This window comes from Mercenaria mercenaria, chromosome 13, assembly GCF_021730395.1.
Source record: "Mercenaria mercenaria strain notata chromosome 13, MADL_Memer_1, whole genome shotgun sequence".
In the NCBI taxonomy this organism is placed as follows: domain Eukaryota; kingdom Metazoa; phylum Mollusca; class Bivalvia; order Venerida; family Veneridae; genus Mercenaria; species Mercenaria mercenaria.
In genome coordinates this window covers 72,344,121-72,363,237 of record NC_069373.1, presented here as the reverse complement: position 1 = coordinate 72,363,237, position 19,117 = coordinate 72,344,121, and the positions used below count along the sequence as shown (strand labels likewise).

The following is a 19,117-nucleotide window of genomic DNA, read 5'->3' as shown; positions in this document are numbered from 1 at the left end:
GCTACAGTCCCAAATTAACTTTTTGCTCTAATTTTAGAGACGGAGTTCATCACAGAATTTGATTTTAGTAAATGTAATGGGATTTAGACATGCATCGGTAACAAGTAAAAATATAAACATGATAAATTTTATGTCTAGGAATCATTAAAATATTATTAAACAATTCAATGTCTTTCATTCACTTTTGGTTAAAACATTATAAATGTATCCAGAATGTTATCCAGAAACATACGGACATTTGCAAGCATTTTAAAACTCTTTTTTCTACTATCATTATTACTTGCGGTGAACATGGAGATTTTAATAGGGTAAAACGTTGAAGACAGGAAAACCAGTGTTTGCCTCGGCACCTTAAGCATCTGTCACATATTTTCAATAGTTTCTTCAAGAATTTCGTCTAAATTCCAGCATGCAAGTTATCTACACAATTTTAGTCTGTGAAAAAAACATTTGGGCGAAGTGTTTGAGAAAAGTTGAGAACATCTGGCAGAAACTTTGTGCAGAGGAAAGTACTGTTTATTATTAAAATCAGTCAAGGAATAACAAAATTATAATCAAAAATGTTAAATGAAAGGAGCGATTTCCCAATGTGTATATTGAAATGTCATTTTGGTTGGCTATCATTTCTAAATACTTTCAAGTATATTTTATCTCGATAGCCATCTATACAGACACCATTGCAAACTATGGAGGTCAAATCTATACTATCAACGCCCAAACTATATGTTCAACATTAAATTTTATCTTTTAGGTCATTTATAGTCTTAAGGTTTGTTTATTTCTTTTAATATTTTCAGAAAACCTTTCTCAGTCAATACACAAAGTTTAAAGAAATTCTGTCCATAGGAAAATGTTTGCCTATATACATAATAGAAAACTGTTTCAATATCTCTTTAAGAGAAATTATAAACATTTTCAGATAGTCAGACACTCTTTTAGAGATAAGAGATATTGTAACTGTTTTACTGAGAGGAGATATTTATTTCAAAAGACTCTGAGGACTGATATTTATAATCTAATAGTGCTATTAACCCTTAGCCTGCTAAATTTCTAAAATGGATTTGTCTATCATTCAATTTGGGCAATACCATTTATTATTCAAAGGGGTATTCACATAAAATTTACTGACTGAATAGTGAACAGTGCAGACCATGATCAGACTGCACGGATGTGTAGGCTGATCTTGGTCTGCACTGGTCGCAAAGGCAGAATCACTTGCTGCCAGCAGGCTATATAATATATAAAAAGGTTAAAGAGGATTTTATGTTATGGAGACAAATTTTTACTCACTAATGTCAGTTTTAATCAACTATTTAAATACTTCAACTGTTACATGAAAAGTTGCAGTTATGACCAAAATAATAAATTTGCCAGACTAACTGAATTGGAAAATATAATTTTTCAAGAAAAAGATATACACCATGCATACATATAATCATAATGACTGTTAACTGATATAATTCTGTTACATTTCGTTTAATTCTCAAATATGATTTATTTTTATAAAAATGATTATATTTTGTAACCTACCATAATATGCATTGAAAACTACACAACATTTTTTATATTTCAAAAAGTTTCTAGCCATGGAAAAGGGACTGAGTAACCTCTTCAACCCTCCCCTGAACCCCAGTTTAAAGCTGTTAACTTAGTTAATATACAGTACAACCTCTCAAGAGTGGCCCTCTCTTAAGCAAAAACCTCTCTATAACAACATCATCAAAATTTCCCAAAGCTGAAATATACTTGCAAATTTACCTCTCCAGAACAACAACCTCTACCCAACAGTCAATATTTGTATCTCCCAAAGGGCGTTGCTGAACGGTTGCTCTACAGAGGTTGCACTGTACTTAAATTTATCTTAGCTCAATTGCGATGAAAGCTTTAAGATTATTTGAATCACTCTCGAGTATGCTTCCTAGAAACACAGTACAGGTGTCATGTGAGAAGGCATGTGGGGCTCCAGCCAACAACCCCCATGTTGAGTGGCTGACACCTTAACCACTAGCCTACTGTTGCTCTGTGTAGCTGATAAGTTAATCGCCCTGATATGGTACCTCAGTTCAAATGCGAAAATTTTACTTTTCAATTAATACTCAAAATAGGATTTAAACTCATTTTATTAGTACAGTTAATTAATCACCCCTTCCATTTTTTACATTTAATTTGCACTAATTTTCTGTGAAATGTAACATAAAGTTGTTTTTAATGCTCAGGCGAGTTATTGTGATCGCTTGATGTCCGGCGTCTGTCTGTCTTCTGTCATCCATCAACATTTGGCTTATGTATGCGATAGAGACTGTATTTATCAACTGATCTTCATGAAATTTGGTCAGAATTAGATGAAATCTAGGCAAAGTTGAAAAATGGGTCATCTGGGGCCAAAAACTAGGTCACTAGGTCAAATCAAAGAAGAACGTTTTGTATGCAATAGAGGCTGTATTTTTCGCTTGATCTTCGTTTAATTTTGTCAGAATGATTACCTTGATTAAATCTAGGCCGAGTTCGAAAATGGGTCACCTGGGTCAAAATCCAGGTCACTAGGTCAAATCAAAGAAAAACCTTGTGTATGCCATAGAAGCTGTATTTTTCAATTGATTTTTTTGAATTTTGGTCAGAATGATTATCTTGATGAAATCTAGGCCAAGTTTGAAAATGGGTTATCTAGGGTCAAAAAGTAGGTCACTAGGTCAAATCAAAGAAAAACCTTGTGTATGCGATAGAGGCTGTATTTTTCAACTGATCTTCATGAAACTTTGTCAGAATGATTACCTTGATGAAATCTAGGCCATGTTTGAAAATGGGTCATCTGGGGTCAAAAACTAGGTCAGACCAAAGAAAACCTTGTGTATGCGATAGAGGCTGTATTTTTCAACCTATCTTCATGAATTTTTGTCAGAATGATTGCCTTAATAAAATCTAGGTGAAGTTTGAATATGGGTCCTCTGGGGTCAAAAACTAGGTCACTATGTCAAATCAAAGAAAAACCTTGCGTATGCGATAGAGGCTGCATTTTACACCGGATCTTTATGAAATTTAATCAGAATGTTTTTCTATATGAAATCTAGGTGGAGTTTGAATATGGGTCATCTGGGGTCAAAAACTAGGTCACTCGGTCAAACTAAAGAAAAAGCTTGTGATGCAATAGGGGCTGCATTTTACACTAGATATTCATAAAATTTAGTCAGAATGATTGCTATGACGAAATCTAGGTCAAGTTTCAATATGGGTCATCTGTAGTCAAAGACTAGGTCACATAAAAGAAAAACCTTGTGTATGCAATAGAGACTGTATTTTTCAACTGATCTTCATGAAATTTGGTCAGAATGATAGCCTTGATGAAATTAAGGTCAAGTTTTAATATGGGTCAGCTGGGGTCAAAAACTAGGTCGCTAGGACAAATCAAAGAAAAATGTTTTGTATGCGTAGAGGCTGTATTTTTCAATTGAGGTTGATGAAATTTAGTCAGAATGATTGCTTTGATCAAATCTAGGTCAAATTTGAATGTAGGTCATCTTGGCTCAAAAACTAGGTCACTAGGTCAAATTGAAGAAAAATGCTTGTTTACCCTTAAAAGACCACATTTTTGGTCAAATCTTAATGAAAATTGGTCAGAATATTTGTTTCCATGAAATCACTAGGTCAAATATGTTTACACTGTTATGGTGTGTTTCTCAGGTGAGCGACCTAGGGCTATCTTGGCCCTCTTGTTTAGGCTAAATATGTTACGAAATACTTCTGTCATTTCAAATTTCAGCCATATGGTCTTTTTTTATTAATAAATTATCAGCTCCTTCAAAAAACAGTGTTAAAAAAAAAAGAATGTTTCATTTAATTTGGAAGAGACCAAAAATGATGTACAGACCCAATGCGTGTACTGGAGTTGACAAGCAATTTCAGTGAATTTATATCTCCCACCAAGTAAGTTGATTTGTAAGTGTGGGGAGTATATTTTCAAAGATAATTTATTTCCAGAAATACACAAGTTATGTGTAAAAGGACCATGCAATGGTTTGTTGGTTCCTACTTTTAACAAAATCAAGGGGAAAAGCTTTGCTCTATATAATATTATAGATCTAGTGATTTGTAAGTTACATGAAGATCCATCAATGGATCACTTTCTTTTGTGAGAATTTATGCATTTTAAAATAATCTAAGGGTATAAACTCTGCAGTTACTGAAGAGGTTCTAATAAATGATAAGCATGCATCACCATCCTATAGTGATCTATATGTATGTTAAATTTCAAAAAGATAGATATCAAAGGTTTACTTTGTTATGTTTGAATTTATGGACTGCAAAGTAATTAAAGGGCAATAACTCTGGTTAATGAAGAGATCCTGACGGAAACTGCATTTGCACCACTGCCCTATAGTGATCATTATTTGAGTAGTTTCATGAAGATCAATAGGTTACCTAGATACAGACAAAAATCACTATTTTCTACCAAATCAAGGGGGAAAGCTCTGCTTTTACACAATTAAGGGGGTTAATACTACATGTTAGCAAATGTGAAGTTTGGTGATTTAAGCTGAAACTCTTGCATTCTCAATTTTTTTCAATCAAATCAAAGGGGAAAACTGCTTTTACTGATTCAAGGGGGTAATACTAAGTGTGAGCAAAGACCATGTGCTAGTTAATAATTACGTGAGCTTTGGTGATTCTAACTTAAATACTTTTTTTTCTTGTTGTTTCAAACTGCATAAAAACATTCAATAATTAAGTTTTTTTTCATTTTTAGCTCACCTGAGCACAAAGTGCTCGAGGTGAGCAATTGTGATCGCTCACCGTCTGGCGGCCAACCTGCATCTGTCCACACCTTCCTTTAAACATCATCTCCTCCTAAACGACTAGGCCAATTTTGATGAAACTTCACAGGGATGTTCCTTGGATGGTCCTCTTTATCATCTAGTGGTCCTCTACCAAGATTGTTCAAATTATCCCCCTATGTTCAGCTATCAAGTTTGTTCAAATCATGACCCAGGGGACTACTGACCTACTGTTTCGTTTTTGAAGTTACAGCATAGGAATTTTGACAACATGTATTATTTTTGATACAAATTTCAATAATCATCTTGAATAGTCTTAATCTTGACCTACTGACCTACTTTCTTGTTTTCAAAGCTACAGCATTGAAATTTGGACCGTTGTGTATAATTTTTGATACAAATTTCAATACTCCTCTTCAATATTCTAAACCCTGGCCTACTGACGAACTTTCTTGATTTTGGAGATGCAGCAAAGAGATTTGGCTAACTTGTATAATTTTTTAACAGATTTCATGTTATCTTGAATAATCTTGCCATGACCTACTCGCCTAGTTTTTTTTTTTTTTTAAAGCTTTAGCAAAGAAATTTGTTTTAGCAAGCAAGTAAACTCAGGTGAGAGATACAGGGCCATCATGGCCCTCTTGTTTTAAAAGTGACCCAAACTGACAAGTTTTCGAAGAACAGTGACAGTATGTTACAAGTGATTAAGTAGAAGACTTAAGCAGAATCTACTATAAATTACCAACACTCATTGACTCAAGAGTTTCGATCGAATCCTTTTCACCTTTTGAAAATTATAAGTCTCTAACATGAGGACAGAATGCTGATTCAAATAACTTCTTTTTTCTTTTTCTATATATAGATATGTTATCTGTCTTACATTAGTCAGTCCTACGTTTAGTGGTACTATACAGACACCTTCTACAAAATTTGATACAGACTTTTTCATGCTTGATGATTTGATGAAAGAATTGCTTGAAAATAAAACAAATATTTGATTTACTGCTAACCTAGCCACACATAATGGCAAATATCCAGAGTATTTCATCATTAGCATACTACAAAATCTATTCAATGATATGCCGATTCATGTTTGCACTTTGGAAGGACAGCACACTTGGCTATTCACACTTGACTATTTGAAAATGTTAACCAAGATATTATCATGGGCTGGGGGAAGTGAGGGAGTGTATGAGGGATACTAAGGTAAAATAAAATGAGGTGGTGTGTGAAAATTGCGGAAACAATTAAAAAAAATAAGTAAATGTAGAGGGAATGTAGAATATCATTTTCTGAGAAGGGCTGGAGTTAATGGTTGTGTGAGTGGGCGGGGTGGGTATGACGACTACTAAAAAAAAAAAACGCAAGAGATATATAATCTTAAGTAAGTGCAAGAAATGTAAAAAACAAGAGCTGTCTCCATAGGATGACACATGCCCCCGATGGCACTTTAAATGAATAGTTATGGCCGATGTTAGAGTTTAGGACCTTTGATCTATGGAGCTGGGTCTTGCGCGCGACACGTCATCTTACTGTGTCACACATTCATGCATAGTTATTTTAAAATCCATGCATGAATGACAAAGATATGGACCGGACACGCCCATCAATGCACTATCATGAAAAATGACCTTTAACGTCTAAGTGTGACCTTGACCTTTGAGCTACGGACCTGGGTCTTGCGCGCGACACGTCGTCTTACTGTGGTACACATTCATGCCAAGTTATTTGAAAATCCATCCATCGATGACAAAGATATGGACCGGACACGCCCATCAATGCACTATCCCTTAATGTCTTAGTGTGACCTTGACCTTTGAGCTACGGACCTGGGTCTTGCGCGTGACACGTCGTCTTACTGTGGTACACATTCATGCCAAGTTATTTGAAAATCCATCCATTGATGACAAAGATATGGACCGGACACGCCCATCAACGCACTATCCCTTAATGTCTAAGTGTGACCTTGACCTTTGAGCTACGGACCTGGGTCTTGCGCGCGACATGTTGTCATACTGTGGTACACATTCATGCCAAGTTATTTGAAAATCCATCTATCGATGACAAAGATATGGACCGGACACGCCCATCAATGCACTATCCTTTAATGTCTAAGTGTGACCTTGACCTTTGAGCTACGGACCTGGGTCTTGCGCGCGACACGTCGTCTTACTGTGGTACACATTCATGCCAAGTTATTTGAAAATCAATCCATCGATGACAAAGATATGGACCGGACACGAAAAATGCGGACAGACCAAATGACTGACAGACCGACCGACAGACAGACGGTTCAAAAACTATATGCCTCCCTTCGGGGGCATAAAAAAAACTGGAATCAAGCAGGGTAGGGATGTGTGTGTGGTTGGGGAGAGGGGGTGTGGAATCTCAGAAACAATAAAACATCATGTGTCAGGTGAGTCATGTAGCACATTATAGACAGTTAGTCTAAGTAGGAATTAGAAAAGCCATTTGAAGGATACTGATAATCAGAAATATTTTGAGATATAAACAAAATTAAAATATTTGATGCCAGTGACCTTGACCCTTGAGGTGCCTGACCCTTAAACCAAAGATGTCTTCCCCTTTCTAAGAAAATTATCACTTTTTTTTGTTTAAGATACGTAGTTTTTGTTTTTCTCTTCTGAGGAAAATTGACCACAAAAATGAAAGACTATATCAAAATTTAATGCACTCTTTTAAATTTCAGCATGTTACCAGAATTTTTTTTTATCCTTTTCTGAAAACCACATGCTATGTTTCATCCTTCAAGCGTTCATTCGAATGATATTGGTTAAGTACTTTTCCCATTAAAGTTATCAGTCAATTTAAAGTATTTAGTAGATATAACATTAAATTGTTTAGAGTGTAAATAATACATAGGGTCTTTTAAAAGAAAACAAACACTTTGGCGAGACTTCAACATATCAAATAGCCACAACTGAAGTGTGTAAAGGTAATTTTTAGAAAATCAGGTACTTGTTTTTCAAATACAGATGTAAATTTAGATAAAAAAAAACATGGATGATCCCTAGTTATGCACCTCAACCTATTAACAGAATATTTTTTAATGTAGCAACAAAGTTTTCACTTTTGTTTTTGTCAACCAATAAAATTAACAGTGTTTGTTTTACACTTTAATGACCTGTGATAAAGGTTGTTTACATATTCCTATTGATTTAGCTATAGGTATAGTGCGTTTAATTCGACTTGGCGTGCGGGGGTGGAGTTAATCTCTGACTTATGCAAATAATGGTTATCTCAAACAAGAGCTGTCGGAGGACAACAATGCTCGACTTTTCAACAGCCTTGTCAACTGAATGAATACAAGTCAAAAAAGGGCATATTTTGTAAAAATGGGAAACAGGGTTATGGAACTGCATAGTTTTTATCAGCTCATGACAGTGGACAAGTATGTATAGTTTTAATCTATTCCCATTAGTGGATACCGAGATACCAGCTTACAAACAAAAACTTAACCAAAAACTGCTAAGTCGAAAAAGGGGTATAATTTTGAGAAAAAAATAATGCAAAGTAGAGTTATGGGACCTGCACAGTGCATGTCAGATCATGACAGTGAACAAGTATGTGTAGTTTCAATCCATTCCCATTAGTGGATACTAAGATACCTGCTTACAAAAACTTAACCAAAAACTTCTAGGAGAGAAAAAGAGGATGATTTTAAAAGACTGCAAAGTAGAGTTATGGGACCTGTTTAGTGCATGTCAAATGATGACAGTGAACAAGTGTGTAAAGTTTCAATCTATTCCCATTAGTGGGTACTGAGATACCAGCTTACATACAAAACCTTAACTAAAGTCAAAAAAGGGGCATACTTCTGTAAAAAAGCAAAATAGAGTTATGGAACATGTGCAATGTAAGTCAGTTTATTAAAGCAAATAAGTGTGTAAAGTTTCAATCCATTCCCACGAGTGGTTACCGAGATACCAGCTTACATACATAAACTTAACCAAATCGGGACGCCGACGCGGACGCTCACGCACAGGTGAGTCCAATAGCTCTACTATTCTTTGAATATATTATTTGAGCTAAAATCGAGCAAAATAGGTAGGGCAATATAACTGTTTCATTCCGTAATCTTCCATAACCAACGACTAAAATTCAACGCTAAACTGGTAACATGTACTTACTACATACCTACCCTGCACAACAATGTAGTTGACCGTTGCAAACCCCAGCCCCGCCAGGTCAATTCAAATGCACTATATACACATTTTTAGCTCAGGTGAGTTTTTGTGATCGCTCGATGCCGGCTTCTGCCTGTCTGTCAACATTTAGCTTGTGTATGCGATAGAGGCTGTATTTATCAATTGACCTTCATGAATTTTGGTCAGAATAATAACCTTGATGAAATCTAGGCCAAGTTCGAAAATGGGTCATCTGGGGTCAAAAACTAGGTCACTAGGTCAAATTGTAGAAAAAACTTGTGTATGCAATAAAGGCTGTTTTTTTTCATTTGATCTTCATGAATTTTGGTCAGAATAATAACCTTGATGAAATCTAGGCCAAGTTCGAAAATGGGTCATCTGGGGTCAAAAACTAGGTCACTAGGTCAAATTGTAGAAAAAACTTGTGTATGCAATAAAGGCTGTTTTTTTCATTTATCTTCATGAATTTTGGTCAGAATGATAACCTTGATGATATCTAGGTCAATTTCGAAAATGGGTCATCTGGGGTCAAAAACTAGGTCACTACCGGTAGGTCAAATTGTAGAAAAACCTTGTGTATGCGATAGAGGCTGTATTTTTCAACTGATCTTCATGAAATTTTGTCAGAATGATTGCCTTGATGAAATCTAGGTCTAGTTTGAATATGGCTGATCTGAGGTCAAAAACAAGGTCACTAGGTCAAATTATAGAAAAATCTTATGTATGCGATAGAGACTGTATTTTTCAATTGATTTTCATGAAATTTGGTCAGAATGATTGCGTTAATGAAATCTAGGTGGAATCTGAATATGGGTCATCTAGGGTCAAAAACTATGTCACTAGGTCAAATTGTAGAAAAATCTTATGTATGCGATACTGTATTTTTCAACTGATTTTCATGAAATTCGGTCAGAATGATTGCGTTAATGAAATCTAGGTGGAACCTGAATATGGGTCATCTAGGGTCAAAAACTATGTCACTAGGTCAAATTATAGAAAAATCTTGTGTATGCGATAGAGACTGTATTTTTCAATTGATTTTCATGATAGGTCAGTTTGATTGCCTTGATGAAATCTAGGTCGAATTTGAATATGGGTCATCTGAGGTCAAAATTATAGAAAAATCTTGTGTATGCAATAGAGACTGAATTTTTCAAACGATTTTCATGAATTTTTTTCAGAATGATTGCCTTAATGAAATCTAGGTCGAGTTTGAATATGGGTCATCTGGGGTCAAAAAGTAGGTCACTAGGTCAAATAAAATAAAATCCTTGGGTATGAGATAGAGACTGTATTTTTCTTTATGAAATTTGGTCAGAATGATTGTCTTGATAAAATCTAGGTAAAGTTTGAATATGGGTCATCTTTCTTCAAAAACTAGGTCACCAGGATATATTTAAGAAAATACTTATTTAAATTCAAGAGACCAAATTCTTGGTCCAACCTTAATGAAAATTGGCCACAATATCTGTTTCATGAAATCACTAGATCAAACAAGCTTACACTGTTAATGTGTGTTTCTCAGGTGAGCGACCTAGGGCAATCTTGGCCCTCTTGTTTATTGATACACTTAAAGGAACATACGCACACCTAAGTTTTGTTAAATGAAAAACAGGTACATTTGTACTTTGTGGAGGTCAGTTTTGAAGTAAACATCAAACTGAATCATTTGACATTAGTTTATCCACATTTAAAATGATTTAATTCATTACAGTTAAATCAATCAACATAATATTATATATTGGGAAGAATATAAATCTTTTTCCGGGCCTTTGTAGTGGCTTTAATACATAATATATGTAACGTTTACATTGAAGAACCACTACAGTATAGATTACACACTCGATACTACAGTTCATGTAACATCTGCTCGCCATTTGGTAAGTGTAAATAAACAGGCACAATTCAGATAACATTTGTCACTACATATAATCGGCTGGTTTTAAATGGATTATCAATTACATCTAAAGGTAAATTTTTTTAATTTTTTTTCTTAAATGTCTTTTTGCATAAAAAAAAACTGAATCATATTGAATATTTTATGATAAATATTACTTTCTAGATAATAAACTGATGACACCAGCAGCAATTTAAGGCTATGAAAAATGAGTCATGTGTTTTGAATGATTTAACTATGATAGGCTATCATGTAATTAAATTACAGCAAGACAAAATATTATCAAGAAATTGGATCAACTATTAAAGCAGAATGCCTCCAGATTTGGCTAAAAAATAATCTTTCTTTCAAATAGAAGTTTTGGTCATATTATGAATATTAGAATATGAATTTTTGTTTCTAAAATATTTTAAAAATTCCAAATCAAGAAAAAAAGATGACCGCGTCGGGAATCGAACCACAGACCTCCGCAGCAATAAAGACATTTTCCCGTCGTCGTAGCCAATAGCGCTATAGCTGAAGTAGTGAATAATGACCTCAAAATATAGATATTTATAACTGAGTCAATTTACCTGGAGTAAAAGCGTGACAAACGCTTTTCGATTTTCATCGTAAAAAGTAGTAAAAACAGCAAATTCTCGTGTATTTCTGTAACATAAAGTTTGTCAGCAATTACCAGTTTTAAAGCCTTCTTAAAAAATATAGCATTTATTTCAATATAATTTCTTGTTGTCGAACGATCTGGAGGCATGCCGCTTTAAACTGTAAGTAAATCCATGAGAGTTACTGATGTTTAATGAAAGTCAGTAATGAAGATTTTGAAATATTTATACTCCTGTTAAAATGCTCCTTGAAAATGACAGTTAAAGCAGTTTTAATGTAGATTTCTAACCCAGTCGAACTTTCAGCAAGACAGAAGTTTAAGAATAATCATTATGGTCCTTTGAAAAGAAAACAATATTTCTATTTATTAGATTTTCCATATAATATGTAGATATTAAAGAAATATGAAAGAATAAGATTATCGGTAGGTTTTTTCTTATTAAACATTTTTATTCTAGATATTCTTGATAACACTTGCATTCCCACAGTATTTTATAGCTGTATGAAACTTTAGTCTCACAAAACCTAAGATATTTTTTTCTAATATTAATACTGTATTAACATGAACTGAACAGAGGATCATTTATCGTCAAACTTTTACATTGCAGAGATGAAACTTTACCTTTTTTTATTTATAAATAGATACAATACATTCATAATTAGTCACTTTAACTATTGATTTTCATACGACTTAGACAGTTTTCATGCAGCAAATTATGAAACTGTCTTATCGGACGTTTCATTCCTTATTGAAGCAAGGGGGTGGAAATGAAATCAATTCAGAATTTACTTGATTTTTGTTATTTGTTAAGTGGCCTAATAGCTATAATAAACTGACAATTAGACATATGAATTGGTAACTTTCAAAGGGAGTAAACTGTCAATGATGAAACAAATCTATGACATGAGTAAGTTTTTGCAAATATTTAGAACTCCATTACTTCTCATTAATAATATCTAGTACGAAAATACATAAAATGGCATTTCACTGGATAAATCAGTTTGTTCAAACATATCCTTTTCAGACAGATTTTCCCAAATGGAAATTCAAGCTAAACAATAGAAAGGTTTGCATAATGCATAAGATTTTCTTTCTTGTATCAGTTAGCATCATTGCACATAGATTTACATAAGCACACTGCAAGGCATTGAAGGGGGGCCTGGGATATCCTCCCCCTGGAAAAAAAATTGAGGTATTTGAGCAATTTCCTGCATTTGCTGGTTGTTTAAAGGTTGTTTTAGAGACACTAGAATGTTTATGGAGTAAAATTTTGTTTTATTCCAATATTCATTGATAACCAAAAGCTAGAGGCAATTCTCCAACCCGGTATGTCAGAGAGAGTCCCACACTGATGAACTTCCAAATTATCAATTGGCGTATTTTTGTGAACAAACATTAGGGCCAAACCATTGAGCCATTGTTCTTCGTTGTTTATCTTGTCCAAGTATTTGTCGTCTAGGAGCACTGAAGCTTCATTCACAGAGTAGAGTCCAACACAGAATCAGCTGGCATATGGCATGAATGTTTGGAAAATAGTTCACATAGCACAGCTCAAACACTTCTTGGAGAGATATGTAACTTAAATGTTATCATTTATGCGTTTCCACCTTGCAGCATTGTCTCAAATTCACTTTATATTGGTAAATCACAAGAAAATAATGCTACTGAAGTTGTTTTCAATGTTATCTTTTTGATAGCAGAAAGGAAATCATGTAATATGTCTTCCAGTTGTTTAGAAAAATAAAGCGCAAGATGCTTTATTTTGCAGTCTAGAAAGGAAAACATTGTTCATCTTAATGTGATCAGTCATTATTTGCTCTGAACCATTGTACGTTTTGTGGCAATATATCTATTTGTAAAGCTATTTATGGAGATCTATCAAATATCTATTCAAACGATCCAATTTGAAGACTTTCAAAATGTTAACAAGAGCTCGTAGAACACGAAATGCCCCCCTTGATGCATTCAGTCATTGCACAAGGAACAGAAATTATTTGCTCACTGTAAAAAAACGTTCTACTGTTCTGGTTCAATGTGACCTTGACCTTTGACCTACTGACCTCAAAATCAACAGGGGTCATCTGCTGTCATGATCAACCTCCCTATTAAATTTTGTGATCCTATGCCCAAGCATTCTCAAGTGCAGAAAGGGTTTAGCTGTTCCGGGTCAATGTGACCTTCACCTTTGGCTACTGACCTCAAAATCTATAGGAGTCATCAATCTCCCTATCAAGTTTCATGATCCTAGGCCCAAGCATTCTCAAGTAATTGTCTGGAAGCAGTTTAACTGTTCCGGGACACTGTAACCTTGACCATTGACCAACAGACCTCAAAATCATTAGGGGTCATCTGCTGGTCATGATTAACATCTCTATCAACTTTCATGATCCTTGGCCCAAGTGTTCTTGAGTTATTGTCCAGAGACCATTTAACTGTTCCTGGCCAATGTGACCTTGAACTTTGACCAAATGACCTCAAAATCAATAGGGGTCATCTGCTGGTCATGACAATCTATCAATTTTCCTGATCCTTAGGCCCAAGCGTTCTTGAGTTATCGTCCGGAAACCGTTTAACTGTCCCAGGTCACTGTGACCATGACCTTTGACATACTGATCTCAAAATCAGTAGGGGTCATCTGCTGGTGATGACCGACCTCCCTATCAACTTTCAAGATCCTAGGCCCAAGCATTCTTGAGTTATCATCCGGAAACTGTTTTAACTGTTCCGGGTCACTGTTACCTTGATCTTTGTTCTACCTCAAAATCAATGGGGGTCATCTGCTGGTCATGACCAACCTCCCTATCAACTTTCATGATCCTAAGCCCAAGCATTCTTGAGTTATCATCCGGAAACCGTTTAACTGTTCTGGGTCACTGTGACCTTGACCTTTGACCTACTGATCTCAAAATCAATAGGGGTCATCTGCTGGTGATGATCAACCTCCCTATCAACTTTCGTGATCCTAGGCCCAAGCATTCCTGAGTTATCATCCGGAAACGGATTGGTCTACATACTGACCGACTGATTGACTGACCGATCGACATCTACAGAACAATATAACCCTCCTTCTTTGAAGGGGGGCATAATGAAGTTATTGGCTTCATTCTGCACACGTAATAGGTCACAATTTTTCACTTGCAAATTAAGTTAACTGAAAATGGTCATATGAACGCTAATAATTATGTCTTGTTTTCAACATGTGACCACTATGATCTCAACATTCTCAATTTCCTGCAAATAACTGGAAGCATCAGTAGCTGACTGACCTGACAATTCATCCTTTATTTCACTTAGCGCATCATATAAATGTTCGTAGTGAATTAAATGTGTGCTGACTGAATCTTCTCTTGATCACCATCTGGTATCCAAGTGTTGGGAGTGTATGCCTTTTTAAAGCACTTTTAAATATGACGCTTTAGTTTTCTTCTTCACCCTCTGGTACATCTCCAAATAGGTCTGACATTGTGCATACAGTTGACATGCCTTTATTTGGAATTGATATATCATATTTCCTCTCACTGTGAATTCTTTTAATAGGATAGAAGAGGTACTGATTTTTACATACACATATGAGAACATAACCTCTCAACTTGCTAGCACAGACAACTATTGTATATGTGTGTCTGTTTGTGCGTGCATGTGCAACTTGAAATTTATAGAAGTAATTTTCATTTTACACAAGGGGTTGAATACAAAACTGTTGTAACTCCAGACATTTATTCCATACATGTCAAGACAGTTTTGCTTTCAAATCTTCAGTTATGCTGTATTGCTGATCTAGTGGTTAAGGTATCGTCAACTCAACCCAGGAGTTGTAAGTTTGAGCCCCACTGGGGTCACGACCATGCCTTGTGATATGACTCAATTTTGGGCTTTCCAGAATGGGTCAAATTACTTTGAAGCTTTCATCAATATCAAGCTAAAATAAATCAGTATAAACTAAACTAAATTTTTATTATGTATATGTACTTGCCATCCTTAATTGTAATATCAATTATTCGGTATCAGTTTATCATTGGGATACCTGAAAGATGCTTTTGCCCGCTATCAGCAGTATGACTAATTTTCCCTACTGATGTTCAACTTTAAGGGGTAGGTGGGCATATCTTTTACACTAAGGCCTTTCTGTGATGACACTGAAGAGCAAAAGGGAAATCACCTTAACCAAAATCCAGGGTCAAAGCAAACATTTTTAAGAATTTGAAAGTTTCAGCTTCAGTTGTTAAGGTATTGTGCTTGTATTTACCTTATTCCTGCCCTTGTACACCATGCTGGTGGCTCCCTGGCCAAGTGGCTTGGTTGTATCCCACAAGTAACTAAGGGAACCTCTCAAACTCATCTCTCAACTACTTCACTATGTCACCATTTACCTGGCCTGAAATGTATATATAAACATAATGAACTAGGCTTGTTTTTAACAATGCTTCTTGATTGTGTTGTTTTGAGTCTTTGGTATGTTATTGTTATGACAGATTTATATATATACCAGATTTATATAGTGCCCTTTTCATGATAAACACATTCAAAGGCACTTTACATAATGCAAACGCGGTCACTCAGGGTGCAAAACTCATCCACTTCTAGTACAGTAGACCTGACCAAAGGGTGCCAACGGAACAAAGGGAGAGAAATCTTTTTTTTTCAAATACAGGCCTGTCTAGCTCTTTGTGAATAGACAGTCTGGTTCTGTGTACAGCACCAATACAGGCGAAGCTCAGCCTCACAGTATTTCCTGTGAAAAACCAGTACAGGCCTCTTAGTTAGGTGGGAGACACTCAAAAGCATCTAAAAAATTTCCAGCCCCTTGACCGGGATTCAAAACCCGGACCTCTTGATTGACAAGTCAGTTACCACTACACAAATGGGCCACTTGTGTTGTGACCTTGACTTAATGCAAATTTTTTTTATATCATCTACCGATTATGATTATAGACAAACATGTATGAGGTCTGATAGCCCTAGTCTAGACCAATAAAATCCTAAAAGCATTTCTCAACGAGAGATAGATATGCTGATGTCATTGATTTGTACTTGCAAAGACATGAATTACTGACCTAAAATTATGACCTTGAAATTAATTACCAATAAAATATTCATGAAAATAAAGGGTGATCTTATTTAAAAATATCTTTAGTAACTGAATGATAAATTTCACTGCCAAAAAAAAAACATGCTGATAAAGTGCCAGTATTCTTTGTTTGCTCAATAAAAGGTGTGGCATCTGACTGAATAAGAAATATCTGAAAGATTTTATCACTATTTAGAGATACAAAAGAGATCAAAAGAGAGAATGCTTGCAGACCATGGAGGTGAATTATCAGTGTCTAGATCAACAAGTAAGTTGATAGCATTATGACATTTTACAGATTTCTTTATTTATCATCTGGATAACAACATAATGTGGCAACTCACAAAACAAAACAAAAGTACAATTTTTGTAAGATGGCTTATTTTAAGCGTGTTTTTGTTTCTGTTTTTTATGATACCATAGGGAGGAAAAAAACTATATAAATTTACTTAAAATGCTTTTAAACGGAGTCAGATATACAGAGGGAATACAAAATGGATATCCAAAGAAATACATTTTCATCATTCTTTATCATCACACTAAAAAGTGTGACTTGGTCACAAAATTTTTTATGTGTCCCTAGTATACTTAATGTATATATAAAATGGTCAATGTATTTACAATTCTGTTTCATCATGCTCATTTTATCATTCAGCAGTTTAATTAAGAAATAATAAGTTCCCAAACGTGGTTTATAGGCCTTCGTGATATATTCTTACGCATAAGAACGAAAAACTCGGGTTATTCTACGATAAATCACACTTGGGAACTTATTATTTCGATTCTAACACGACATACTAGTATCAAAAGTGTTAGAAAAAAGTGGTAACTACATTTTACGACCGTGCTATGCACCTGGATCGGATGACGTCATTGCACGCGAGTGGTATATTGCAGAATAACCCGAGATAGATTTTGCTCTACATGTATATAGGTTATTTGCTGGTCGTGTTAGAATTATCATTATTCCAATACAGTGAATGAAATTTGAAAAACTGGTAGCAAAAAATGCATAATTACTGCAACAGACTTCGCTGTAAATAAGAAACTACTGTGTTCAATATGTATGCAACAGTTACGGTTTATACAAAGTGTAGCTGCAAACATTTACAGCCATAAAAACAAGAAGCTGCATTCAATAAACGCTTGATGCCCCCGGTGGCATCCTTGTCGATACAAAGCAACTTAAGTCCAAAACGAGGTCAAGTTCAAGGTCAAACTGATGTCGGGTGATGTCTGAAGATGAGGAATGGTCACAGGTTACATCTGCATTAGTATCAAGTCATTCTAGTAAGGGGTATTGATGCTAGATGAAACGGTCCCATTTGGTTAACCATGAAATGGCCCATATAAAGCAACCTAAGTCCAAAATGAGGTCAAGGTCAAACTGAGGTCAGGTGATGTCTGAAGATGAGGAATGGTCACAGGTTACATCTGTATTAGTATCAAGTCATTCTAGTAAGGGGTATTGATGATAGATTTGGTTAACCTCGTACGGATGGACGAACGGACAGACGTTCCTACATATGGATACTTATGTGGCTACTCTTTTGTTCTCTCTATTGTTCTTTTAGCCACGTAAGAGAAAAATAGGCACATAAAAGCCTTACAGAATGAATGACATCAAAGAAAAAGTACAGTTACCTATTGTTCCTATAGCCACCTAAGTATGCAAATGTGAACTCGGACGAACGAATGGATGGACAGGACAATCACTATATGCCTCCCGCTCAGTAGATGCCGGGGGCATAAAAAAGAATATTTTCTGCATTATATTGTAGTAAAATTCCTTACTAAAGGGAAATAAATCTAAAATTTGGCTAGAACATCATTCATTTTGTATTTGCCCTTGAAATAATGATAAGCTATCAGCTTGTTTTCCAATCCATGTATTTGACATGTAAAAATTTGTTGTACATGTTATGTGTAATGTTGCTTAAAAAAAAAAAAAATATTGTTTAAACTAAATAATGATAAACTGGCGCTTCTGTTTCAACTCATAATTATACTACATTTCAACTTGTGACAAGTCAACTCCAAGGGGGGTATTATCTGACATTTCAAGTACCGTACTTTGGTTATTGTCACTGACCAAATTACACATGTTCAGCTGGCATTATTTTCTGCAGCAAAGCATTTTCAGATATTCCTCTTTCACTTCTGCACAACAAATAATGTACTGCAAATTATAACCGATAGTGTATACAAAATGGGAATCCCGTGCGATGGGAAAAAAGATTAATTGCGACATATACCAAACTGTTAGAAATTGTCTGAAGGTCACAAAATGACATGTCGCCAGTCTGAGTTCCGCGACTGGACGATCTATGATGTCATCAAAATGGCGTCCAAATTTGAAAATATAACTTTGCTTATCTTAAAATTTACTTATGTTACACAGCAAAATTTCATATTATTATCTTTAATTTTCTATCCTGGAATATAATTATGTTGTCAATATAATAACAGTATTGAAGTATATAAACAATTAGATGATGTGAAATAATCAAAATATATCGTACCCCACCCACTTTATTTCAACAGATTAATTTCTAGTTGAATATATTTGTTTCGTGTAGGCTTTACCATTAAAATATACCAATATCATCA

General features: G+C 35.0%; 1 protein-coding gene and 1 long non-coding RNA gene across 25 annotated transcripts in view; one reads left to right on the top strand and one right to left on the bottom strand.

Annotated features, from left to right (window-relative positions):
* LOC123529752 (serine/threonine-protein kinase TBK1-like) overlaps nucleotides 1-19,117 on the bottom strand; it is a 264,731-nt gene that overhangs the window by 72,656 nt on the left and 172,958 nt on the right. For all 15 annotated transcript variants that reach the window (XM_053522231.1, XM_053522227.1, XM_053522233.1 and 12 more), the window contains one exon: nucleotides 15,686-15,814. In XM_053522231.1, coding sequence (XP_053378206.1) covers nucleotides 15,686-15,778 — 93 coding nt within the window. In that variant the 5' untranslated portion in view covers nucleotides 15,779-15,814. The remainder of the gene's footprint in view (nucleotides 1-15,685; nucleotides 15,815-19,117) is intronic.
* The window catches only part of LOC128548003 (uncharacterized), a 217,683-nt gene that overhangs the window by 28,460 nt on the left and 170,106 nt on the right, over nucleotides 1-19,117 (top strand). For 2 of the 10 annotated variants that reach the window (XR_008366861.1, XR_008366863.1), the window contains exon 3: nucleotides 16,704-16,775. The exons of 6 other annotated variants lie outside the window; for them this stretch is intronic. This is a non-coding gene — a long non-coding RNA (uncharacterized LOC128548003). Of the gene's footprint in view, nucleotides 1-10,765; nucleotides 10,909-16,703; nucleotides 16,776-19,117 lie in introns of those variants that run through there. 2 more of the 10 variants (XR_008366864.1, XR_008366862.1) reach the window with 2 other exon arrangements.